The following is a 27712-nucleotide window of genomic DNA, read 5'->3' as shown; positions in this document are numbered from 1 at the left end:
ATATGTTTTTTAAAAAATGTTGAAACTACCTTTATCATCGTGACGTCGCACGTTGTCAGCCACACCGCGATGACGTTGCGCAGGGCGACAAGGCGGGCAAAGTAAAGATGGCGGACCAGTTGGGGACCGAGCTGTCAGAGGAGAAAGAAGCCGAAATTGAGCTGAAGAAAAGGCAAAAAAGAACATGGGAGGGCTTGCACAAGTCGGGTAAAATCGGCATAACCCCGGAACTGCCAGAAACCCTGGGATTTTACGACATAAGCGCTGTCAGGAGGGAGCAACGGGAGCTGTCAGCAGGTAACTGTCGGGTCGCACTGCTAATAACCGTTAGACGTCTTAAATGTTTCCAACTTATTTTGGGGGGGCTGTGGGCATTAACTCTGATAATGTTGCGGCATCGTGAATACGACGTTTTAAACAAAAGAGTAGTGTTTAATGTGAGTGAAGCTTCGTCTGTAACGACTGTAGTTTGTTAAAGCTGTGTCGAAGCTTGTTTACAGTCAGTGCTAGCGTTTGCTTCACATCAACTGAAAGAGGAGAAAACAACATCTCTCGTATTATCTTGGCAGTGCAACTATCTATTTAGTGAGTTTGCATGGCTCCATAACCTTCTTCTGTATCTGCTCTAAGTTTCTCTATACGTTATTTCACACCACCTATTGCATGACCTGTCACAGATCAGGTTCTGTAACCTGTAACCTACTACCTTTGGCTTACAACAATTATTGAAACAAGATTATGTCTGACAATGGCTCCCTGTAAGGCTGTGGCCGGTTTAGTTCAGATCACATGTCTCCTTTGCTGTTTAATTAATGTTGAAATTAAAGTTAACCAGAGTTGATGACAACAGATGTTATATATAGATATCTTTGCCCCAATTGGGAAGCTTTAAACTTTAGTACGTAGAGGGGATTTTAAGAGCTGTAGTAGGAAACACCTGACCCCATACATAATAGGACAATATTCAGTTGCTTTGGCAGCAGCAGTATTTTCAAAGCAGGAACTCCAGCAGCACTTGAGGGAAGATGAACAACTTTAATAATAGACCAATGCGTTTCGGCTTGTGGCCTTCATCAGGGTCATGACCCTGATGAAGGCCACAAGCCGAAACGCGTTGCGTCTCTTTTAACTACAAGTGTGTGTCTAATTAGGCAAACACAGTTGAACACATACACCGTGGCTTAGATAAAGTGGACACTGATACATTTTCAATGTGACTGTTAACATTATTTATTAACAAAAACTGTAGCTGAAAAGAAACCCAAATGTATAAATCATTACTGTTTGCAATTTATGAAGCGTGACATGCCAGACATGTTCTCACAGATAGTGGCAATTAGAGTATAAATCTGACTGAAACTATTTTTAACAATTCTTTTGTCCAATATTTTGTTCTATACAAAAAACCCTCCAGATTTTTATTGTGATAGCCTGACAGAAATCATGGTGGACATTTTTCACCATTTTTCAATTGTTCTTATAACAATTGGAAACCTAAATTGTAATTGAACTGCTATTTCATCTAATTGCTCAGTTACAAAAGATTGTAAGTAAACTATAGAATATTTTCTTTGGTAATGATGGAAGAATTACTGTAGTTGGAGCACAAGACTCATTATGTCATAGGCAGATGGTTGTTATTCTTTAAAGAGAGAGAGGCCACAGACACTGTATATCAGCTGTCTAAGCCTTGAGTCAAACACTGAAACAACACTTAAAAAGGCCATTAAACCTTCACTTTTTAGTTTTCATCATACAGAGATGCTTCCTCCTCTTTCACTTTACAGAGTCACTGTTGGAGTTCTCATTGTGTTGACAGCTGTATTTGTTGTGGACAATGGTTTTGTCATAACACTGTTGCTCTCACGTTGTTCCAGATCCATCGTTGACGCGCTTCATTTGCACCGAGCTCACCAGAGGTTACTTCCTGGAGCACAATGAGGCAAAGTACACTGAACGAAGGGAGAGAGTTTACACATGCATGCGTATTCCCAAGGAACTCGAGAAGGTAGTGTATATTAACAGCCCTGAACTCATCTGCCCTGATTTCTCTGCAGCTTTCTCCATCTGTCTGCTGTCATTTCCATCAGTACACAGAAAGCATACGATTATTTTACAGTCAGCCCGTAAGCTTGCTTTATTTGGAGACACTTCTTCTTCTGGCTCCTGACTTTGCTACAATTCTGAATCCTCAGTCAGTTTTGCATTGCTCCTGAACTTGCTCTTAGGTTGCCACATTATCGATATGTACATCTCACCTGAGTCCTTCACAGTGAGCTCATTTAGCTTTGATGGTTTTTACATTGTTTTATTTTATTTCTTTTTGAGACCTTATAACTTTGTATGTACAAGAGCTAGCCACATAACCCTTACAAGGCTAAAAAAGACATTGAAGCCATGTTAACCCTTTTATGAAGTTACAAGGAATAAAATGAATGAATTAATCATATAAAAGTTATTGTGGAAAAGCCAAGGTGATAAGGCACATGATCAATAGTGGGTCCTACCTAGAACTCTCCACCATTTGGGTTTAGAGCTGAAAAATCCTCTTGCATGAGAGGTAAAACGCCTTCATGAAACTTAAAGGAAATCCACTCACTTTTTTTCCCAAGGTCTTCTTCCCTGTTCCATTCTGAGACACGGTCCTTAGACTACCCTCACTGAAATCTACACAGATATCAAGAGAAATCATTATAACATACTTTCAATGTTGGGAAATATATTAATAATTAATATAGATATTAGGTAGACACCGAAATATCAGAAAATTATGTTGTTTGTTTACAATATGCCTTACTGACCCTAGTAATTTTTTGGTTTTTGTTGTTCCTCTCAGTAGTCACCAGATGGCAGTGTTGAACTTAAAGACTGATTTCTTCTGACACACAGGCTGGACATTATATTGACTTTCTAGGAATCATACATTTTTAACGCCATCTCTAATAAATGTGTATTTCTTCAATATATATGTCATCTAACCTGGTCACAACTAAAGTTAAAATTAATGTGATGCCTATACAGTTACACACAGTCTATTGAGTTCCTCCTCATCTGTAAAGGTCTTTATTATTTGTTTTTATTTCAGAGTTGATGCTTTGTCAGCTGCTTTGTGTCCTTATAATCCCAGACTAACATATCTGTTACTGGCTTGGTTTTCCTGTTGAAGGGAGAGGAATGTGTGTAGCCACAAACTGCCGGTGAAACAGGCTTACTACCTTCAGGGTACCTCAGGAGGCCCCAGGTCAGACAGGATCCACCAATGACAAACAGACCCTCCCACCAGATTCTACCAGTAGTTGTTGCCTTGCTGTTTTCCCTGTTAGAAGTAGGAATAAGATGTCAGATGCATTTCAATGCATTTCTTGTAAAACATTCCTTTGAATATGATGAGGTAATGGCTGTTCATATATTGGAAACTGTAAAGGTATGTGCCTGTTGCATAATAAAAAGGTTAAGTGTACTTTTTTTCCACATATGGTGTTTCTCCTATGTACAATTTCTTCCACTTGTTAAAAGAAAAAAAAATAGATAAAATCGTACCTTTTTTATGTTCATCATGTTATTGTAATTGATTGATGTCCTTTGTGTACATACTCTCATTCATCTTTTTTTCCTTATGATGATTGATCACTATGTACCCTACAGACTCATAGTTTGATTTGTGGTGGTGTTGTGTGTGACTTTTCCAGCTGATGATCTTCGGCTTCTTCCTGTGTGTGGATGCCTTTCTGTACGTCTTCACCCTACTGCCCCTCAGGGTGCTGCTGGCCCTTCTCCGGCTCTTCACTCTGCCTTGCTGTGGCTTCAGGTAAAATACATTGCTTATATCTGCTTACTAAAGGAATAAGATGAGATGTGACAAGAAGTACTTTATTTTTGGGAAACTACTGTCTTACAGCAACCAGATCATTTAAAATGAGCTATAAGCTATACAGTACAAAAAAAGCTTAATAAGATAAAATGACACAAAAGATGGAGCACAATATAAGATATAACCACCCCACATTAATTATTTCCATTTCTGGGTATATTTGTAAACTTCAAACTATAAGTTTTGTTTTGGCTTCTTAGCGTTAACACTAGGCATATCTGGCTGTCTTTGTTGTATTTTGTAGCTTTTCAGAGTGTGGTGAAATAAGTATATATGATATGACTCGGATATAGTAATCTGTCCAAATTTTGCTTTTGCTTAAAAAAATAAAAATAAAACCGGGATTACTTTTATTAACTACAAAGTTTGGCAAACTAATTCAGATGATTAATTTACCCCCTTCCCTAGGTTGTTTAGAGAGTGAGCCACAGTTTTAGGCTCTTTCTTTTGTCATTTGGTAATATTGCTGACTCACTGTTAATAAGATAAGTAGCATTCTGGAAATAACATTGTAAATATTTTCTATGTATACACTGTAGGAAAGAAAATAAGCACTTGTGTTTTTGAGGGTTAGATACATATACAAACATATATTGATCTGATAATGGAAGTTTTGGTCAGATGGTATTGTTCTGTTAAATGTAAGTTCATACTTTGTCCTGGTGTTTGCTTCTAATGATTCTCGATCTTGAACAGATCCTTTTTTGATGAGTTGTCTTTGAGCTTTACCTTGATATTATTATGAATCTAATCACGTAGTCTTTTATAATACTGACCTGAACTTCAAGTACAGGTTTTGACAGTGTGTTTGTGTTTCCTTTCTTTTAGCATGAACATATTACAGACTGTATATTAAAGATGGAGTTGGTGCCCGAGTGTGAAAAGTGAAGCAGAAGGCCTTAAACCTGCTTTCTTTCCCGACCTTTCTAAATGAAAGAAGTTGAGTTTTAGAAAAGTGTATGAGAAAACATCCCTTGAGCTAATTTTTTTTGTGATCTCAGACAAGGAAAGGTCGCTGCTGTTTTCAAATACCTCTAAGTACAACATGATGTTAAATGTGTTTAAAAAAAAAAAAATAGAAGAAGAAGAAGGATAAAGCACAGTGTGCTTTAAGATGGGCTACCTTGTGATGAGTTTATACCCTATAAGTGGGAAATGCCATATGATTTCTCTGTCAGATCAAAATGCCCGGAATGTCACTAATCTCTATCAGTCCTCCATATACAGTCTGTAGGTCATATGTACTCAGTTACTTTATTAACAGAAACACCTAACACCTGATTTTACCAGTCTACCCACCAATTTTCAGTATTTTTAGAAACTTTCAGAAATTTGTGTCTAAAAATAGGTCTTCCAGACATCTTGTGGTGTCTGTTCTGCAATTTAACTCCCAACATTTTTTCTTTTTTATTTACAGATTTAGTAGTTAGCAATTAGTTTATTTGATAATGGTTTCACCACAACAAAATAGAAATTATTGGTTTGTGCCAGTGCTCTGTGTAGCTTTAAGCCAGCTGTCACATTGTTGTGATGTAGTACTTGATAGTATATTGTCTCCCCTTGCCTTCCTCCCCATGCAGGGCACGCACATGCCCCTACTGCAGAAGAAGCAGGTACGCTCCCACAAGGGCATTAAGGATTCATAAACATTATCACTGTCCCCGACATCCATTCATGGGTTTTTCATGTCTGTCATGTTTGTTAATATATAGCTTGCCACCGCAAATCATGTCCCAGTCTCCAAGGCAAAGCTTCCATGTTGGTCTCTTATGTTTTTCTTTCTCCTCCCCCCCCCCCCCCCCCCCCCCCAAACACTGATCCAAAGAATAAGTGTGCATGGTAGTCTTATCCAGCCCCGTCTCATAACAAAATGTGAAATAGTCACAAAAAAACCTATCTGTTTGTGTTCATGGATATGACTTGTCACATTTTTCTTCTTTTTATTTCGTGACAGTTGGCACAACTTGGGCAAAACGAATGTGTTTTAGTAAGAATGATATTTTGTGTCTGTTGCACTGTTGTCCAAACTCTTCCATCATAGATATGACACCACAGGGCTTTAAAAGAAGTGTTCTTTTCTAAATATGAGCAGTTTTGGGCGTTTTTTTTTGTTTGTTTTGTAATGCTGAAACATAACCAAGGCATTTTACCAAAGATACATGAAGTAAAAAGCATAACCAAAAATATGTCCTGTGTGTGGGTGTTAAAATTATTCACTCCACCACCAAATCCACCACCATTCAAAGGTGAACTTTTTACATTTGAACTTTTTAACCTTTTAAAAACGGTCAATATAAAGTTTGTGTTCATATGAGACCATTGAAAAAGTCATGTTTAGGGACACAAAACGAAAGAATATTAAAATTCATGTCCAGAAACATGAATGAGTAGATTACAGGTTGTGACTTTTTCACAAACTGTTGTGAGACTGTGTTCTTGTCACAGTATTGCGTGACCGTGACTACACTAGCTCAAACTGGAAGGCTGCCTGTTTGGAGCAGTTTGGGGCTTATTTTCTTTGCTTTCAGTTGTTATTTTTGGTAGGAAAAAACTCAGCTTTTTTAGCAAGGTTCTATCATAGCGCTCTTCATGTCTGGTCTGTGCTTTTGAATGACTGTTTTAGGCTGATGTCTTGTATTGGCACAAAGTGATGGCTATTTTAAATGCAGCGCATAGCTAACTATAAAACATAATAATCATGTGTGTTGTGGAGATAATGCTTTTAGAATAAAGACTATGACAACTACTTTGCGCAGTGTGCTTTACCAGCTGTCTGAAGCAGCTTTGTATCTAGAAAGTATGTTTAGAATAAGAGGAGTATGTGTGGTAAGGGGGTTTGTTTTCTGCTAGCACTTTAATCATATTTTAGAGAGCAGGGTACAACTGTTTTGGATTGGAATAAAGTCTTCAACAATTTATTAAATGCAAAAGTAATGTGCCAAATAAGACAGGACAAATAGTCTTTTAAATTGACTTTTTAAGTGTGAGATCGTGTTGCTTTTATTTTATATAGTTATAAATGAATGCCTGAGGTATTTTGTAGACAAAACAACATTTGGAGTCATTTCCTTTAATAACTCACTTTGTCTTTTGCAGACAAAGCCAATTATCCAGTTAAGTGGAAAAATGATAAAATTATCATAAACTTTATGTGTTTTTACTCTTCTTACACTCACCTTACACACTTACTATATCTCTAAGCAACTGCGTCTATAACTGAGCTTTATCTTTTTGGCAGCACATTTTTATCCTGGTGCACAACAGTAAAACTATTCATAATGAAGAATTCAGGATCTCTGATGCTTTTGTTTCTACTCAAACATCTTTTAATGAATGACTTTAGTGTGACCACTGGATGGCGGTATTGCATCAGAGAAGGGGGGGAAGAACTCATCAGTGCCATAAGTTTATCTCTGGTTTTGCACAGTTGTTTCCGCAACAAACAACTGTGTTTGAATATCTATTTTTTTTGTGTAAACATCCAAGTTCTTCACTGTTGGGACAACCATTGTAGTTTTTGCTTAACAGAAAAAACACAGCTCTTTATCTTATTTTCTTAGCTTTGTGCTCAGCTGTGCAGTGATTTTAAAAAAGAGAGGGAGTCATGACAAAACTGGTTCACATCACATCTTCACAAGCTCAGCTCTTTTTTTTTTTTTTTCTTTTTTTTTTTTTTTAAACACTCATTTTGTAGTCAGCTCCCAGAATAATTCATATTTTACAACTTTCAATCAGGGGTGGGCGATATAAACGATATAAACGATATAAACGATATACGATATACGATATAAATTTGGCCAACGATAGAGCGATATAGTCAAAATCTCTATCGTGATAGCGCATGTTGATGATGTCATTAAGCTGCGCCTGTTTTAGTCGAAAGCATCGCACCGGCTACAACCATTATCATCTGCAAATTATGCCGGGTGACAGTCATAGCAAAGACATGAAGCACTTTCGAAATAAGGGAAAAGCCAAAAACTGCGCTTCCTCCACTTCCGTAACATTGATTCATTAATGTTGAATTCTCTCGCAGTTGCTCTATTCCCATGTTGCTGCAGTATATTAATAACTAACCTCGTATTGTGGATGAATAATCTCAGTTGTTCTCCTGACTGAAGTTTGGCCCGTGTATAGCATCCTGCTATGCGATTGCATTTGTCCCTAAAAACATTTTTTAACAGATTTCTGCACGCCCAAATCGGTTCGAGGTCAGTAAGCACAACCAGAATTCATACATAAGGCACACTCTCGATTTTTGAGAAAATTAAAGGATTTTAAGTGTGCCTTTATAGTGTGGAAAATACGTTATACAGAAGAAAAGAATATATCGTGATATATATCGTTACCGCACGTGCTTCAAATTATATCACGATATGAATTTTAGTCCATATCGCCCAGCCCTACTTTCAATGTCTCCAGCACTGCTATTTCAAAACATGTTCTGTTCACGTGTGATTTTTATTTATTTATTTTTAATTAATCAGCTTCAGCTAAACTAACTGAAGGTAATGATGGGTGTTAGAGTTAACTGTTGTACTGCCATGTCTTGTGAATTTCTTAGTGTAGGTTATACTAGTTTAGTTGAAGACCATTAAATAGTATTTGTACTGTAAGTTGTATTCAAATAACAACAAAATAACTTCATTACAAGAAAGTCTCGTAATTAAGATCAGTTAAACTATTGTGCTTCATCGTATTTTAAAAGTCAGCACATCAGTGTCCATCTATGGAAACTGCTTCCCTTTGTGAAAAAAATCTAATGAATGCAATGTATTTTTACTGCAGTAGTCAGGGGGAGTTTTGCGCATACAGACCAGTCACAGTTTACATGGAAAATATGCAGGATGTGTTAGAATGAAGCTCTCAGCCGCTCTTCCCAGCCACATATTAAATACTAAATGGTCCTCTGGATTTGTCTGCCCTCCTCTTAACATGCTGCCACTGCCAGCCATAGATGTTTAGTATTAAAAAAAAATGCAACTCTGACACATGTGGTCATAAAAGACATGAACACACTACTATCACTGCAGTATGTGATGTTGAAGCCTGTTTTGTTTTGTTTTTTTCACCTTTCATTTACTTGTTCACTATTTTAAACATTTCTGTTCAAAGTGCTGCACTAATTTGTCCATAAAGACAGATGTTCAAAGACAAGACTGAACAAAGACAGAACCATATTAAAAAGAGATAAATCTTATGAATAAGATAACTTTAGTATAAAGGAGATACTATCTTTAATATTTCATCATGTACTCTGTGTGTTATCACTCCCGGTTCCCTTTTCCTTTGTAAGGTTTATCTCATTTTGAACAGAAATGAATTCTTGTTCCCTGCCTGTGTTGGTCTTATGTTTCCTCATGTGAGATTAAAAAAAAAAAGAAAGAAAACAGAGCTCGTTCTGGTAGTGAATTAAATCAGCTGTCTGTGTACTTGGTCTTCACTCAGCTGCTTTGACCACACTGTTTGCTAGAAAAGCTCTTACTGATGCCAAGATTAGAAAAGGGTGTTTTTATGTGTTGATGCTTTAAATGCTTGTATGTCTTCATGTTCACACTTTTCCCCTGGTAAAAATGTGTTTGTATTTGTAAGCATTTGTACCTTTTGGCATGGTGTTATAAGGTGTAATAACACGTTTAACCTTTTTCGTGTGTGCATGTTGATATATGTCTTAGCATGGCACAGTGCATTTACATACACAGGAATGGTCAAAGCAGTGCACTCTTGTCTTTCAGTATTAATGCCAATACTTTGTGTGTGTGTGTGTGTGTGTGTGTGTGTGTGTGTGTGTGTGGGGTCAGTGGGTCGCGGCTTCTGCAGCCAGCGCAGGTGTGTGACATGCTGAGAGGCCTGATCCTGGTGCTCTGCTTCTCCATGATGCATTATGTGGATTACTCCATGATGTACCACCTGATCAGAGGACAGTCCGTCATCAAACTCTACATCATCTACAACATGCTCGAGGTAACCCACACTTCACACATTGATGTCTAAAAACTGATGTCAGTTTATACTTTGATCACATGCTTATATGCAAGGATGCAGATGTTGCTCCTGCAAAGACATTACATCTGAGACAAACTAGAATTTTAACATTAGTTTTTACAGTTTAGTGTGAATACATGTTTCAATTATTAAAACATGTACTTATTAAATACAAACTGTATAGACATATTTTGTCTTTGTTTACATCTTACTTCTACTTTCCTTGTTTTGCCTCCTTACAACAAATTTTACTTGTAATTTTATTTTCCATCTGTTTTATATGAATAGTCAGTTTGTTTATGCAGCCCGTGTGTTAATACACTGCCAGTTTAGGGAAGTACCCAAGGATTACTACACTAAAGAGTGATGGTCGTGTTACATGATGGATTTTATTACCGTAATTGTCGGGCTATAAGCCGCTACTTTTTGCACCAGCTTTGAACCCTGCTGCTTTTAGTTGGGTGCGGCTTTTCTATGGATTGTCCATGATTTTTGTCATATCGTAAGACGATTTGTTTTGTTTGTTCCGCTGTTGTACGGCACTACGTTGCCTGGCGGAAGGGCATGTGATCAGACACACAGTATCGGGGATCAAGAGTGGTATGTTGGTCACATGTCCATCCGCCAGGCAACGTAGTGCTGTACAAGTAGCGCGAAAAACAAACTTCAAAGTAGCGCTACGCGTTCAGCGGGAGGCGTGGATGACGAGCGCCGATAAACTTGCGAAAAGCAAGTTATGCTCAACTCCACCGGTGGATTCTGACAGCGTGGAAAAGTGTGAAAACATCCACGATCACCAACGGATTTCAAAGGGCTGGACTGCTGCATGGAGAGGAGGACACCGCCACGGCCCTTCTGAGGGTGTTCGACTCCGACACTGACAACGAGGATTTCTTTGGTTGGTTTTGTAAGTGACAACGAAGGAAAGAAGCTGAGAGTGGATGACGAAGCCACCCTGAGCCTGTTCGTTTCCGACACCGGAGAAGAGGACTTTGGTGGTTTTAGTGCGCAGGAAGAAGAGAAAGATGGTGGTGAATGACTGACTTTTCTTCTTGTTAAAGCCGTGTCACTTCATATACCTAAAAAGTTATGCAAATATGTACCCATAACTTGTTTTTCAAAATATTAATAAAAGGGGTGTGTCTCCAAACAGCCATCTCTTTCCTGACAATTCCCTTTGTGCATATTCTCTTACATATGATAAGTCAACATTGAAACACCTGCGGCTTTTGGTCAGGTGCGGCTAATGTATGTACAAAACAGGATTTTCCCCTGATTTTAGCTTGTGCGGCTAATATTCAGGTGCGCTTTGTAGTCCGGGAAATACGGTACTAATTGTTAGAACTTAAACAGTGTGTACAGCAAGTGGTGGTCTACTTCTTCTGATATCTAGTGTTACCATTTTCATTTAAGGGCAGCCCATCCCCCTACAAAATAACCCTCCACCCCAAAAAGAAGCCAAAGGGGATATAAATACATAAAAAAATTAAAACTAAATTGTTATTTTTTACTTAATTTGTGTGCCCTCATTTCATTTTAGCACAGTGTTTCCCTGAGGTTGACAAGCAGTCAACCTCGGGGAAACACCAGCATACATAATAAAGCTTAGCACTTCTCTGTGGATCATGAGCTTTATGTGGTTTTATAAGACCCTACTAGACCAAAAAATATCTAATGATGGTAATGACAGACAACCATATGAAGCATAAGGACAGAGCTGCAAAAATGTTGATCTAATTTGTGTCATAGTGAACATCTGATGAATTTGTGTATCTGTCATATTACAATGCTCTACTTTTGGGGGGAAGTGTAATTATTCTGATTGAAAAGCTCCTCTAACAGCTTTAATCCCAAAGTTTTAATAAGAGGTATAGTGTTACGTCAGTGAATTTGTTGCTAAAATCTTACCTGTTCATACAGATAAGATATTGATATATTATATTAGACATTACTAATGTAACTATTGTCATATTAAGTTACGTTATATCAAGTTAACTTGTGATTTCATCCTTCCCTCCACTGTTAGGTTGCAGACCGTCTATTCTCTTCTTTTGGGCAAGACATCCTGGATGCTCTGTACTGGACAGCCACAGAACCCAAAGAACGGAAAAGAGATAATATTGGAGTCATCCCTCACTTTTTCATGGCAGTCTTTTATGTCTGTATCCTTCCTGCTAAAGCTTCATAGCAGCGTTGTGAGAGTTTTGAGGCAAGTTTTAAAGTCATCAGTAAAGTACACCAAATTGGATTTTAAGGGCGGCATCTTCTAGTCTCTTCTTTTTTCTTTTTTTTAGCTTCAGTTTTATTTTTGACAGATGATATACAGTTATAGTCTCACATAATACTTGTAGTTTTTATTTTTCATTGTGAACTCTTCATTTCCAAGTGCCACTAGAGTGAAATTTTGTTTTGAGTTTCTTTTGGCTTGAGTGACAGACTGGTACTGAAAGGCAACAAAGATTAATTTTTAGCTGTAGTCTAGAGGAAGACTGAAGCAATATAATTTTAGCTATAGTTTCCTTAAGTTTATAACTGTTACATTTAATACATCTGTTGCTTGATGTAAGTTTTCATATGCTGAGATTTGTATTTATTATTTACTAAACAGCCTTCAGTGAAAGGACTAGACGTAATGCTGTTCAAGAGTATCTCAAAGGAATGACTCCCAGTTATAGTTGCAAGATGCCAAGTTAAGTGTTGAATGTGTTGTTTCAGGTCAGGGTTGATCTAAGCACTAGCTTACATTACTTTTAATTCATTTTTAATGTGACTGAGTTCAGTGATCATATTGTTTGGTTTAGGTTGATTCGGATGTTGTTTTCCTGATTATCATTTCCTCAGTCCTTCATGCTATCCTCATCATGGTCCAAGCCTCTACCCTGAATGTCGCTTTTAATTCTCACAACAAGTCCCTGCTCACCATCATGATGTCCAACAATGTTAGTACACACACACTCACACACACAGAGTGTTGTAGTATAAAACACAATAGTGTACACCTGAAGTGTTTTTTTTGAATTGCAATGAAACACTTATACAAACAGAAAAAAAAGTATTTGCATGATGGTGTATCCAGAAACATTAACGCTGGTATATTAGTGATGAAATGTTGTACCTGCAACATGACCGTCTTCTGTTTTTATTTTTTGTCATAAAAGTGCTGACTGCATTTCTGTCTTTTCTTTTCTTTTCTCTCAAACATAGTTTGTGGAAATCAAAGGAAGTGTGTTCAAGAAATTTGAGAAGAACAATTTATTCCAAATGTCCAACAGTGGTGAGCTATCCAGCGCTTTATCAAAAATGCAGTACATTATTAGTACTATTTTAGAAAAGTACTGGTCTAAAAATACATAAAACATGTATTTTATTGAATTTCACATCTGCTTTGTCACTGTCAACAATTACACTACAAAAATAATCACCAGTAAGAATGATTTGTTCGTAGTAACAGGAAAAGTTTAGAATCCAGACTAAATTATATACTTCGAAGTTCTCTGAAGCTTCTTTAAAACTGAATTATCCCTTGGAAATACTTGTACCAAAGTCAGAATGGTGGCGATAGATAGAAAAATACTGTAGTTAGATAGATTCATGACATTTCTATTGGATATCTTTAAAAAACTGATGGATGGATTTAAGTTACAGAATTGAATTAATCTTGCTTCATTGGGAAAGTTAATTCATTTTGCATTTTGAAAGAACAGTACAGCCAGTGTATTTGATTAAAAACTTTGGTTCTCTTTTTGTATTCCCAAAGGCACTGTTTTTTGGGTTGTTTTTTTTTATCTTGATCGTTCTTATTGTAATCAGATGACAGGGGAACACAACAACCCTGAATCATCTGCCATTTGCCTCTCTGGTTACTCCATCCCAGTACAATGGCTGGTCATGGAGCTGGGCTCTTGTTACCATAAGATCATTTGTATGGATAATAACCAAACCTTTGTAGCCACATTATTAAAATTATAATACAGCGATGCTTATAGGATGTACTGCTGTCGCAAAATCCACTGTAACATGAAATGCTTTTTGAAAATTCACAGATCTTTCTTGTTGACTCAAGCTGTTTAGATATTGAACTACAGCAGACTGAAGACCATGTGTTCAGCTAAAATGGAGATGCTTATCTATCTAATATTCTTACACAGGTTTCTCCATAGATGGGAGACTATAATAACAATTTTTTCCCACAGATATCAAAGAACGGTTCACCAGCTATGTCCTTCTACTCATCGTTTGTCTCAGAAATATGGAGCAGTTCTCCTGGAACCCCGGTAATCATGTTTCCCTCCTTTAAACTATACTTTTATGCACATTTTTATATTACTAGAAAAGTAAGTTGTTGTTTTGTTTTGTTTTTTTATCATAAATGTCTTTAAAAGTAAAAAAAAAAAAACAACAACAGGAAAAAAACAGACTGGGGTCAGTGCTTGCCATGGTAAAAATGTTTACAAAAATCCTGAGCAGCTCCTTTCTTGCTGTTTCAGCTGATACATTGCAACACCTTGGGGAGTTTTCTCCAGTAAACCTCAGTCAATGAGACGGAGCAAAGTGAGGAGTGAGGGCTGGGATATTTCTCTATGACAGCTCTCTGAAAAGTCAGCTCCTCCTGCCAGTCTCAAAGTCAGACACACAGTAGATGACAGATGTGGCTTGTCAGCTGAAATCATAACACTGATTTACTAATACCAGCAGAGCTACTGTTGCTAAAGAGGTATATAAATCACAAAAACTTTCAAACAACATATAATTTGTCAGGTGTGGCTCAGAATGGGCTGAGCTTTTCTCAGTACAACAGCACAATATTTACTGAGCCCTAATGGATAAAGCTTAGCTGTTTTGTACATTAAATGGAAATGCCATTAAGTGAACACCTTTAAAAAATCATTAATGTTTCTCTTAAGAGTGACAAGCTCAGGCTTAATATTGCTTTAAATACTCAGTTTCACACTTGCTTCCCTTGTTTTTCCTGCTTCGTTGTGTTCATATGGGAGTGTCAAACAGAAGCAAGCTGCCTTAAAGGGAGAGTCTGGTCTTAAAAAGGGAGTTGTTAGAAAGTCTTGTTTAGGACAGACTGACTATGAGTATAAGACAAAGAATATTTTGACCTGCTGATCACGCAAAACTGATGTGGTTTAGTGAAACAGTAAAAATATTAAGGTGGCCATCATCTCAATTAATATGAGGATTTGCTGTTTTGGTATTTTTGTATCAATATGAATCAAACGCACTGGAAAATGATCCTTTTATTTTGGTTATGCTTTAGTATTTTCTGTTTAATACCCTATACCATTAACTGAATTAATTAACTTATTTTTGTAATTGCTCCAGTGGCTGCCCAAAGAAAACTTGCAGTGCTGCAAGTCCAGTATATTCAGTGAAGGTTTGCAGTAATGTAAATTTTCTTTGGGCAGCCACTAGAGAAACAGATACAATTAGAAGATGACTTCAATAATTTGGCTAATGGTGTAGCGTATTAACATAGAAAAAAATAAAACACGACCAAAACAAGGAGAAACATACATATACAAATATTGAAGGATTATTTGATCCTTCCAAAAATTTTGGCTAAAATAATTAACTTTTTTTTTTCCCCTCTCAGATCACCTGTGGGTGTTGTTCCCTGACGTTTTTATGGTTGTCACCTCTGAAGTTGCAGTTGATGTCATCAAACATGCCTTTATCACAAAATTCAATGACATCACTGCAGATGTAAGAACAGAACCTGGTGTCCTTTCTTTCAGTCATCACCGTGACTTTGCATGAGAACATGTATGATACTATATGGGATACCTTGCCTTTTTCTTTTTCCTGTACTGAATTATTTTCTTGTCCATTTTCCAGGTGTACAGTGAATATAGAGCCAGTTTGGCTTTTGATCTCGTCAGCAGTCGGCAGAAGAATGTAAGCAACTGCCTCGTTTTTTCACATTGCCATCATTATACTTACATAAACAGCGTGGAGCCCACGCAGCTAATCAATTCAGTTTTGTCAAGTGCTGTAATTTATGCTCGTCTGTCACTGTGTAGGCTTGTACTGACTACAGTGACTCAGTGGCCCGGAGGATGGGCTTCATCCCCCTGCCATTGGCTGTTCTGGTAAGAGAGAATGCAGTCTGTTGTTGATATTCAGGAACTAAATACCAGAATAGAGTTGGTTGTTGGCACACAAGCAAGTTTCAAAACTCCACGATGTTCTAAAAGTGTTTAATGGTTCTTATTATTGCTAAAATGAAATGTTTCCATTTTGTTTTCAAAATGGATAAATAATTCCATTAATACTGGTGTTTCTGTTTTTTTTAACAGCTCATCAGAGTGGTGATGAGTTCAGTGAGGTTGCAGGGAGCACTATCATACACCTGTGTACTGCTCTTTTATCTTGGGTGAGTTTTTAGAGTTGTCCTGTATTGATTTTTTTATACATCCTGCAAAATGAGTGAGCTTTTAATCCTTATTATGCCATTTTACCTCACAGAAGATCTTTTTGTTGTTGTTGTTTTAAATACATGCAAGTGTAGTTGAACCCCAGCCATTTGCAGTTCAGTAATCATATATTCACCTATTCACTTTTTTCTGTATTTGTACAGAAAATTTTGTTTTCTTAAAAAAGAACATTCTCCAAACAGTATGCAAATTTCAAATACAAAGCCTTCAGAAAATTAAAATATAGGCAATTATAAGCGTTTTTAGATGGGGTCTAAAGTTTTCGCAGATTTGAGCTATTCGCGGGCTGTTGTGGTCCCTAACCCCCACGAATACCAGGGCTCGGCTGTAATATAATCTGACCATGAAAAGTATCTTTAGGAAAGATTGATGACTGAAACTGGTCTTTGTGATAACCCCTTCTGTTTAGTAAACTAAATGCTTAACCCACTTAACATGACATGTTTTTTTAAGTCAGTAAAGACTAAAATATTGGGATACTTTAATTTACTTGTGCTAGATATGCAGAGAACCTCACACAAACATCGTCACATGGTGAAGGTAAAAACATGGTTGCGTTGTCTCATGGATGCACACTCACCCATGCAGGCACTGTCATAAACACACATTCATATTCAGAGACACACACAGTTACATAAGCATTAACATTGTGCTCTCACATCCACCCTGTGCTGAGTTGCTGATAGCCTTGCTCATTCTCATTTGCCGGATCCCATCGGGGCACGTACCATTGAAGAGTTTCCCTTAGGGTGAAGAATACAATGTTGTCATCTCTAGTGCCATCTCTGGCCTCCCCTATCCTCCGATTTAAAAATAGCCCTAGCTTGAACAGACCGCTGTGCCTTGGCAAAGATTCAGCTGCACTGACACGCTCTGTCACAGCAAGGAGTGGTCCACAGACCCAAATGTGTCTGTCTCTCACTCATCACAGTACCAGACTCTCGGCCTTATAGCAAAGCCCACAAACACAGAAAGACAGTGCACACTAACATCCTGGCGTTGGTGGTGGGATGTGAACACTGGCGATTGAAGCCAGATGGTAAGAGATTCATTATAGCTATGCCCTAGTTCAAGATAGCATTGTGATAAAATTTCAGCACTAAATAAAACAAAGAAAGATTCAAAAAGCTATTATATGAATGGTAATTTGCATTAGAAGGCTGTGTTTTGATCAAAATGTAGACACCTAATGTATTTATTATTTAATTTAGCCCGCAGACTGGAAAAAACTACAAAGCTTTAATATGTTTGAAATTAAAGCTGATTTTAAATTATGGCATCTCTTTAAGTTAGAGTAAGTTTTTTTTAATAGACTTTCATCTGTCCAGACTAGCTGGATGGTACATTTAAAGCTCTGTAATACTACCTGAAGAACAGGAAAAAAATGTAGTCTTTTTCTAATCAAATATCCCCTTTCCCTCCCCTTTCCCTTTGTAGACTGGTAACACTGAAAGTGTTGAACAGTATTGTACTCCTGGGGAAATCATGTGTCTATGTCAAGAGAGCCAAAATGGAGGACAAACTGTTTGAGAGGCCCTCGACTGCACCATCCTCCTCTGCCAAGAGCCCTAGCAAAGCTGACCCAGCCAGGTGCCGCACACCTTCAGGTAAAGAAAAAAACCCTCAAAAGATTAAGATGAGAAAAAACCTTGGTTATAATAAAAATCCCAGATATGTTATGGATTAATATTTTGTAAAAGCTATTATTTACACCCACAAGGATCCATAGGTTTGAGTCCCCATGGGATTTATGACTACAACACTAATTATCTCTTGAAGGGATTCAGCATGACTCATGAAACATTTGCATGCCAGAGAAATGTGAAAAGTCAAACAGAAAACAGTTTTTGTGTTAGTGGTTCTTTTTAAAGATGAATTTAATAGATAATTGTAAATTACACATAAAAGCAATTACATTTTATATCTATAAATGTGATGCTTTCTAAACAAGATGACATCAGCTGTGACCTCAAGCGTAGAGCATGTCACCAGTAGCTTAACCAGTCCGTAATAAATTATAATCAAACATTCAGCGCAAAGAAAACCAGAGTTTGACCTTGTCTAATGGTCAGTGCTACCAGTCATTTTACGTAATTATACATTCACCTCAGCTTGATTATACTCACTTTTACTAATTACACTGTATCTATCAGGTCTCCAACAGTCAAGAACATGCAGAACATGAAGCACTGACATAAATTATTAATATTTAAATAGCTACAGTACAAATATATCATAAGTATTTATTTGGAATTACATACACACCACCTTTGAACAAAAAACTTTTGGTTGAAACTTTTGTGGTATTTTGAAGTCTGAATCTTATTTTAGAGATATGAAAAATGCTGGGACCTGAGAGGGTGTTGTTTGGCTGGCAGGAATAGATATCTTGTAAATGAGACGTCCTGGGATTTAATTTTGTTGATGAATGTTTCGTATTGCTCTTTCTCCTACACAGTTGTTCTCTTTCTTCCTTTCTTTCTTTCGTTTTGTTCAGCAATAGAAACCTGTAATGGTTTTCAAAAGAAAACAATGTTTTATTACTCTTTATGTCTCAGACTACCATTCAGAATAGCAATTTACATATTTGTTGAAGTGATGCTAGATATTGCTTTCAGTCTCATGCAATTTCTAAAGTCTTACCAAATGGGCCCCCCACCTAACAGAGTTACGTTGATCTTTTTAGGTATCTAGTTGGCACTTAAATGTAAATGTTGGACATTTAGCTGACATTTAGGTACAGACAAATGTGGCAACAGGTAAAGCCCCGGCTCAGCTTCAGACATTTAGTGGAAACAAGCAGAAAGTGGGGATCCTTGAAACCTTGATTTGATTTGATTTGATTTTTTTGGGTCAGGTAAGTCTTTTCAAGATTACAGGTTAGCACTTGATTAATTCCCTCAGCATTTAAAAAAAACCAAAAAAAACCAAAACACAACTCTGTGATCCCAAAACTATTTTGCGGGGCAAAAAAAAAAAAAAAAAAAAATCAAACAGTATACATAATGTTTTATCTACTTCCTTTTCTTTCCTTGATGCTTATTTCCAGAGCTGCAATGAATTGATATTTGTCATTGTGTAACCTGGTACATTATGATGTTAATTACAAAATGAATCTGTTATGCCTGGAGATGTTTTTGTCAAGCAATTAATAACTACTAATGCAACATTTGATTTGCTACAGTATAGAACTTCAACCTTTTGATTAGGTGATGAATTTAATTTGTCTGGGCTCAAAAACATACATTTATCAAATGTGTTTTGTTATTCAACTTATTGAACAAATTCTTCATTTGTCTTCTATATTTGATAGAATGGACAAAGGTGGGCACAGTATTCTCTGGTAAATTATACAGACATATCCAGCACTACACTTAATGTAGTAAAACATACAACGTTGCAGTGTTCTGTCATAGCACTTTGTACTGGATCGTCATCTTATGTCATATTCTAAGAAAAAGACTATTCAACAAAAAAGTACACAGCAAACCCTTTTCTGTATTCTGATATTTACACGTGAATTTCCTCAAAAGAGTTTAGTTCATAGTCTGGCATAGAGTTTCACTGGTCCCGCACCTACGTTTGATGAAACAGATTTGGAGGTGACACTATCTCCCTGTCATCCTCAGCCAAATCCCTGCAGATCTTTTCTCCCGTGTGTGCCTCAGACCCGCCTGCTGTGCCGAAGCAGGAGCTTTAAAATGACAAAGATCCTGATGGTGCATCATGTCATGGAACATCAAAAGCATTCATGTTTCTAATGAATCTGGTTTCTCACAGAGCTCCAGCAACATGGCTTACAGCTTCACGCTCCAGCATGCAGAGTATAATAATAAATGCTTTGAGGTTGTGGGAAGCTAATGCAAGTCTCTTTATGCTTTCTTCATATTTAGCTTTTGGGATTTGAACCGTCGACCTTAAATACCATGCTCACTATTCTGACATTAAACTACTTTGGTGGGCGCCTTAAGCTTTACCTGCTGCTCAACTGGATTCACTGCACTATGTCTTTGTCTTTGCAATGCTCTGCCTTCAAATAATACGAAGATCTGCCATCTGTCTATACTGCATGTTTTTCTCCAAAGGGGAGAAATGTGTAATGAGCGGTTTCACAGTAGCCATTTCAAGCCAGATGGTGGTTAACTTTTATTAAAGCTCACATATCTCCAGAGAAATGGAGAAAGCTGCAATGTGTGACTCAAATAACAGATCTATAGATTTTTTTTTTTCTAGGGTTGAAGGGAATGTAGCCCCCTCGACTATACCTGGAAAAATTAGTTAGGAAGTTAATATAAAAATTAGATAATGGGATATTTAATAACAACAGACATCATCTGTCTGTCTGTACACAATACACAAGAAGCGCTAATTTAGCGCTTGATTTTTTTTGTTACATATCCTTGTAATGTAAAAGCTAGTGAAACCGATATCTGGTTCCTTAGCAGCTAAATGACATTGACAAAACTGACATGAGCATCTGGCCTGGTTGCTTTATAGTGGAAGACAGCTTAAGGCTAGCATGCTATGATTTTGTTCCTGCTCTGTGCCATTGATTATAAGGAGTTGAGGCTATTAGTGTGACTGTTGACCTGTCCAGACTGTAGCCTCCTATCAACCAGTTTCTAGGATAAACCACAGCCCACCTGGGGTGGCTGTAGCTCAGGTGGTAGAGCAGATCAGCTACTGATTGGAAGGTTGGTGGTTCGATCCTTGGCTTCCCCAGTCTGCATGCCAAATATCCTTGGGCAAGATACTAACCCCAAGTTGCTCTCTGATGCGCTCATCGGAGTGTGAATGTGTGTGAATGTTTATTAGTTTGCACTTGAGTTTAGAAGTGCTTGTATGAGTGGGTGTGAATAGGTGAATGAGGCATGTTGTATACAGCGCTTTGAGTACTCTGGGAGAGTAGAAAAGCGCTATATAAGAATCAGTCAATTGAATTGAACCTGTGACCATAATTTGGATAAGTGAAGTGGTTAAGGAGATGAGAGGATGGCTATCAACTGATACTGTATTTTTTTTCTTCTTTGTTTGTTGCAGAGTGATTTTTGCCATCAGGGTAACTGATAGTTTCGATTTTTCCATCTTCGGTGTAGAATCTGAACTGCTTTTACGTATTTCCTCAGCATCATTGGCAAGTTTTGTGTTAATGAAGAACACAAGAATAACTGAGTGTACAACTATAGCCGCAGAGCATTCACTACATCATGTTTTGAGGTAGAAGACTCTGTCTGATCGGTTTATCAATATTTTGCTAATAGGAAAATGCTTCTAAAAGTAAGCCATTTGAACAATCTTTTTTTTAAAATACATTTATAGTTTTTATTGCCTGTCTGATAAAATAGTTTGCTTTGCTTTTCCTAGGTTTCAGTTCAGGATTCTTTGAGTGTCATGTTTCTCTTATAACAGCTGTGATTATGCAAATGATGACTGTTTCATTCATATAGTTTAAATATATAATTTTTTTTCCTCAGTTCAAATCAAAAAATATCATTGATGCTGTCAGGTCTCAGTAGAAAACGGCTTCTTTTTTAAAAAAAATTTGAACTGCCACACAATAGATAAGTTGTGAAAATGAGGAGCTTTGATTGGTCAGAGTCCACCTTTTCTGTCATGGGAAGAATTTAAGACTCTCAAATATGTGACATTCACCACCTAATAAAACAGCAGTACTGTGAAGCCTGACCCCATCAGAATAAATGAAATGGTGAAGCTTAGAAAGGGTGTGCACGCCACTGACAGGTATGCCTCATTTTATATTCTTCACTGATTTAATGCTAAATTATTTAGGTGGAACCGAACATGGAATTTTCCTATATTCTGTTTGCCTAAAACATTTGCTTTCTTTTATTTTTGTTTTGGGTTTTTTTTTGTTTTTTTGTTTTTTGATTTTTGTTTTTTCATGGCTTTTATCATGGTTGATGTTTTTTTTCTTTGATAGCTTAGACACACACATGTAGTGCGTGTCTAACCTACACAGTCCATTTGCTCAGTGTGTTGTAGTTTTCTCTCTAGTTAAATGTCTATTCATCTCTGTCTACAGAAAGAACCAAAAGTTTGCTGTAGTCAGATAGCCCGGGGCGAGGCAGTCGTCTCTGTGGACAGTCTTCTTGCTCAATTCTCTCTGATATGATGAATTATTCTGTTTAATTGATTTTCCTAAAGTAACTGTGGTCTGCTCTCAAAGTGAAAAGCCTTTGCAGTGTTTCTCTAAACATAATGAAGTGAATTGTGAGGTCCAGCTGTGCTGGTGTATGTTTTACATCAGCATCTTTTTCTGGTTGTTTTCTCTCCTGCTGTTTTGAAACTGGTTTGTCCAGTTATTGTCCGTGCAGATGCAGTCAACCTCCTCCCGCCTATCAGTTCGATTTTAGAATCAGAATTAATAAAGTATTGTGATTCTGAAACTGAACTAGTACACAGCTGGACCGTATAACGGTGGGATTAATCTTAATAACTGGAAAAACCAGTGGAATTATGTCTTTTAAATGTTAAGCTTGTCTACACAGACATTAATCAGTTTTCACTTGCCTCACACTTGTTTGATGAAAGGGACATGCTTGAATAAATCTAGCGGTCTACTCTGTACAGCTTGCATTTTGCCTGCACTGTGGGTGTGAAGATTTGTTTACTTGTGTTTTACTCAACTTCCTACAGTGATTGGACTGCACAGAGCACTGTTCCTAAGCTCACGTGTAGAACTGAGACGAGCGGGATTGAAGCTGCTGGGTTGGCTCTTTGTTAAAGCCAGTCTTAGTGGCAAATTACCTATGCATAAATGAACCCATCTACATGGTATTTGTTTTGTCATTAAATGTGTTTTTAAATTTGTTCCTCACAGGTGAATCTAAGGTGGTGCAGATCCCTGCCACTCCCTGCAGCCCAACATCCTCTTCCATCTCGTCTGTGACCACTCAGCCTATCCCTAGGACTGATTTGTTTCCTCCACCATTTACCTATCCCTCACCTGCTAAACCAGCTAGCCGTCCACCTAGTCCACCACCTGATGCTGATGCTGAACAACTTCCATCCATGCTCTTAAAGGAAGATGACGAGGATGAGGAAGAGGAGGAGGAGGCACAGCTGCCCTCTGAAACAAAGCACAAGACCTCCAAAAAAGACCTCCTTGAGATTGACCGATTCACAATCTGTGGAAACCGCATTGACTGATCAGCCTCCAAGCAGACACTGATGTAGCGACTAACCACTCAGGAAAGACGGAGACCAATGGCCTCCCAGCCTGGCTCTCCTGGCCAACAGCAGCAGAACGCTGAGTACTTATAAAATCAGTGACATTACAGTAAATTATTGTTAAAAAAAAGAAAAAGTCAGACAATCCTGCTGCTGTTGAAAGCTGAAGTCGAGAAGTTTCACAGGGAAAACTTCACCTGGCTGATAAAACAGAAGAGGACAGAAAGTGAGAGTGTTGCAGCCGAGTTGTCAGGATGAACTGGCATATGTCAGAGCGTGTGTGTGTGTGTGTGTGTGTTTGTGTGTGCACGCGATTTAGGATCAGGGTTGGGGTGCGAGAGTGTGTGCGAGTGAGCATATGTGTAAGTGTGAAGGCACTCTAGCACTTCCTGTATGAGCAGCAGTGGGACCAGAAGGAGAGAAGTTTCTCAGTTCGCTCAGCAGCCAGAAAAAACTTCCAAACTCTGACATCAAAAGTGACACTTGAATGATGAGAATTTGCTTTTTTCCACCAGAAAACAAGTGTTGGGGTTTATTTTAAGTACTAAGTACTAAACATTCAACATATGAAAATTTGCAAGAAAACAAAAACAGAGGTTATTTAAAACATCTGAGCTAAGAAATGTAGCTCTGTTATTATATGGCAGTTTGCAACCCAAGGCTCGCAAAATTCTCATCTTTTTTTTACATTGTGGTTGTCTAGAAAATATTCAGATGAACTTAAAAAGCAGAGCAGAAAAAACTGGAGTCAAAACTGAATAATGAAGGGTTTTTAATCAGACATTGTTTTGATTTAAGAGACTGAAACTGACATGACTGAAAGGTTAGGAAACATGGCTCTGAACGGTTACACACTGTCAATATTAGAGATCTGTTGATTAAAGTCCGTACCTCAGTGAAGCTGGTTCAAATTTTTCAATCCAGTATGAATTACAGGTGTTGCAAACACAGCTAAAAACAGTGATTATTTTTTAGATTAAAAAACATTCATTTACACAGCCATTAGCTAAAGACATTTGCAGCCATCCTGCGCCTTCGCCAACTCAACAGCCTTTCATTAAACAACCCAGTCAGCGTACAGTATTAGCCAAAGCAGTTAATGACTGCTGACTCTAAATCTGCTGCATCTACCACCCACTTACATAGCCAGTCATAGAGCAGAAGTCCTTTTAAAATTATGGAAAAAGTGCATTTGTATGTCATAGCCCATTATAATCTTGATTTTCCAATCACTTAGTTTAAGACAGTTTACACGCAGCTATCTGTTAAATGGACATAATCAATCGGAAGAGTTCTCTTTTGGTGGGGTGCCTCAAATTGGAGCATAATTTTTTGATGAATGGTATTTAATCTTTAGTTACTTTTGAATGCACTGATGGGCCGTATTGCCTTTAAATACGGTCATGTTTCTCATTCGACTCTAGTGATGCTCTAATGTTTACATCTTAGGATAATAGAAGCAATATTTACACAACAAAATGCCTTTTGTGTGTGTGTTTTAAGACTTTTCTTTTTTGACTGACCTTGCAGCGTTGTTCGCTATGATTTTATTTTATTTTATTTTTTTTTTGTAAATTGTGTGAATCATCTAAAAGTAAAAACACCTTAAAGAGACCAGGAATGTCATCAAGTTTTAATTTGACACCCATTTGTGTAATTTAGTTTAAACATAATACATTTTTTTTTAACTTTATTAGAAGTTTATGATTCAAATTCGTGCCAAATCTTTCAATCACTTTTGTTTCATCAGATCTGAATTGTAAAATTACGGCAATATATCACTGAGCACTTTCTTGTTTCCTCCATGTTTACAAAGTTGATCTTAGCATTTTGATTGACAGCAGCTAATCAAAAATGGCAGAGTTAGACAAACCCTTCACTCACACTAATTATTTTATAATCATCAGATTAAAAACTCAGGTCACTTGTGTTCACGTTCCGCTTTTTTGACGCACTCTGCCCATCGCTTCTTTTATTTGGGGATGTAAAAACAAGTACTTTTTTGGTTGTAAAATACTTAACAGTGATATATTTAATGTTATTTTGGCAAAGAAAGCTTGCTTTTTGTTTTTTTAAACAGAAGGTGTATATAGTGTTTACATGTATCAGCATCTGTTTGATTGTATTTTGGAGAAACGTTTCTTTATTGTAATAAGGACGATCTATTTTTGGAGCTGCCTGATGGAGCTGGTTCAGTCTTCACTGTACACAGAGTTGGTGCTGATGTTCCAGGTGTGCAGTGGAGATCTGACCGAACCTCAACTGGGCCCAGCTGAGCACACCTGAGCTTAACGGGGTTAATGGATATAGAAGCACTGTAGAAGTGCTCTTATGCAAGCTGCGATGGTCCAGTACACTGCCTGCTTTGTTTCTTCAGTTTGATTCCATATTTAATTCCTACCTTGATATTGTATGAACTTGCCCATTTGGAGTAATAAAGTTGATTTCTTAAGTGTGCTGTTTTATTGTAGCTACATGCAGAGCTAAAGCATTCTGGGTTGTGTTTTTGAGGGTATGTATTTGGAAAAAGTTCACTTTCGAACCTCAAATTATTTGCTGTTTAACTCAAGTTCATGACTGAGAATCAGAATTATTCAAACTTCAAGTCTGAAACTATGTTTTAAAGTTCACTGTGAGTATGCGCAAGCTTATTTTACTTACCCAAATGCAGCATCAAACGTTTTGTATTAAATTATATGATAATGCTTGTTATCTAATGATCCATCATTTCAGATGATCCTGACCTGTATCACTCGCTCCCTGTGATACACTCGAACTCTGGATGAACATTGGGAACTGGATCTTGAGTTGGGATTTTGTAAGGTCAAGACCGAACGTTCATTGGTAAAAAGTTCTTACAGCTCTATGAATGAAATCATAGAAACTGCTTTGCTTGCAGGACAGTTGAGCAAACTTTTTGCTGACGGATACCAGTGGTGTGATAAGGATGCAGGCTACAAAAAGATGCAGGCCTACAGTGCTTCCAGAAGTATAAAGAGAAAATAAACTGATGTCACTGAGTGAATGTTTTTAATTTAGCCATTTAAAGAACCACTCATCAGTGGCTTTAGCTTTCAGAGTACAAAGTCAGATTAGGATTTCCTTTTTTTTGTTGATGACAGGAAGCATCAAGGTGCTTCTTTTTTCCCCCCGTCAAACTTCCTGTAAGCTTTATCCATGAACCCTGCCTGACCTGATACTGGGCTGCACAGTACCTGAGTACCTGTTCAGAAGTGAAGGACAGGCAGAGTAAATCTGTAACAGACATTCTTAGAGGGCTAAGCTCCTTACACTGCTGAGAACAGACGAGCTTCAGCTCTGTCAGATCTGACAGGAATTTGTCTTGAGAAAGGTTGACGGGAATGATAGTGACACTTGGACAAAGTCCACATCCATACGCAAGATATGGTGGTCATTTACATTCCAATTTCTGAAACATCTTACTTGATAAAATTATTAAAACCAATATAGGGAAGACTATCAGCAGCTGAAAGAAGAGAAAAATTATCTGTAGTCATGATGCAGCAAGTGTTAAATTTATCGTCTTTCTAGAGCAGTATGAAAAAGGAGGACAGAATTTAATCTTGCATTTATATTTTTAATGAGATCATTTAGTTGTAGATACACTAAAAACTGTTCTTAATGAATCTACTAATTAATTCTACTGCCTCAGTCTAGCATATCATGTGTCTGTAAAACTGAAAGTCTCATCTGCTCCTCTGCAGGTCTAATGAGTGTGTGTTGTCACTGAAGAAATGTGCTCACAATCAGTGATCAAAGGTTTCCAAACAGGAGGCCCCTCTGTCACCAGGAGCTGGGGCCCCATGCACTCCAGAAAGAGGACAAGGATGTTACTGTGTAAAGAGACAGGAGCAAAACCCACCTGTTTGCTTCTCTGCCAATGAAATCAATCCTATGAGCTGCACGCAGGTATCCTCTGTCTGCCCTCTGGGGGAAAAGGTCAAAGGTCAAGAAGGTGAAGAGCCTGATAGTGGGAAGAAGAGAAAGCTGACTAGGGAATAGCTGATACAAGAAAACATTTTTACATTAGAAATTATGTAAGATATTGTATTGTTCACATTTAAAGAACATGTTGAAGAGCATAACAATTACATTTCTAATTTCTGAAATGAAAAAAGGCAAGTAAGTAAAACTCTGCTTTCAAAAGATATTTGAAGGAAGTCAGTCATTCCATAAACCTCATCTCCTCAGGAAGGTTGTT

At 37.5% G+C, this 27712-nt stretch overlaps 1 protein-coding gene across 2 annotated transcripts; it reads left to right on the top strand.

The window, feature by feature from the left end:
• The first annotated feature begins 71 nt into the window (after positions 1-71).
• tapt1a (transmembrane anterior posterior transformation 1a) lies at positions 72-26068 on the top strand. 2 transcript variants are annotated; one of them, XM_086259540.1, is made up of 14 exons: positions 72-297; positions 1878-2008; positions 3690-3808; positions 9673-9835; positions 11883-12018; positions 12698-12795; positions 13061-13130; positions 14050-14130; positions 15459-15568; positions 15701-15760; positions 15886-15954; positions 16162-16238; positions 17737-17906; positions 23141-26057. In XM_086259540.1, exons 1-14 carry the CDS (start codon positions 108-110, stop codon positions 23467-23469), a joined length of 1803 nt encoding a protein of 600 aa, XP_086115666.1. In that variant the 5' UTR covers positions 72-107; the 3' UTR covers positions 23470-26057. The 2 variants fall into 2 exon arrangements, with proteins under 2 accessions (XP_086115666.1, XP_086115674.1); XM_086259548.1 differs by lacking the exon at positions 72-297 and adding an exon at positions 3167-3241 and having other exon boundaries at positions 1875-2008; positions 23141-26068.
• Positions 26069-27712: the final 1644 nt, after the last annotated feature.

Source organism: Aulonocara sp. 'chitande type north' Nkhata Bay, linkage group LG2 (genome assembly GCF_057382095.1).
Source record: "Aulonocara sp. 'chitande type north' Nkhata Bay isolate Kocher_YH1m ecotype deep benthic linkage group LG2, A_spYH_male_GT1.1, whole genome shotgun sequence".
In the NCBI taxonomy this organism is placed as follows: Eukaryota; Metazoa; Chordata; class Actinopteri; order Cichliformes; family Cichlidae; genus Aulonocara; species Aulonocara sp. 'chitande type north' Nkhata Bay.
This window is presented reverse-complemented; position numbering and strand designations above follow the sequence as displayed.

What these genes read in the sequence shown, in the direction of transcription:
- tapt1a (XM_086259540.1), top strand. Translation starts at nt 108, where the DNA reads ATGGCGGACCAGTTGGGGACCGAGCTGTCAGAGGAGAAAGAAGCCGAA. An exon ending in TCATCTACAACATGCTCGAG is followed by an intron (nt 9,836 to 11,882) that starts GTAACCCACACT and finishes CTCCACTGTTAG; the next exon opens with GTTGCAGACCGTCTATTCTC. An exon ending in CAGGTGCCGCACACCTTCAG is followed by an intron (nt 17,907 to 23,140) that starts GTAAAGAAAAAA and finishes TGTTCCTCACAG; the next exon opens with GTGAATCTAAGGTGGTGCAG.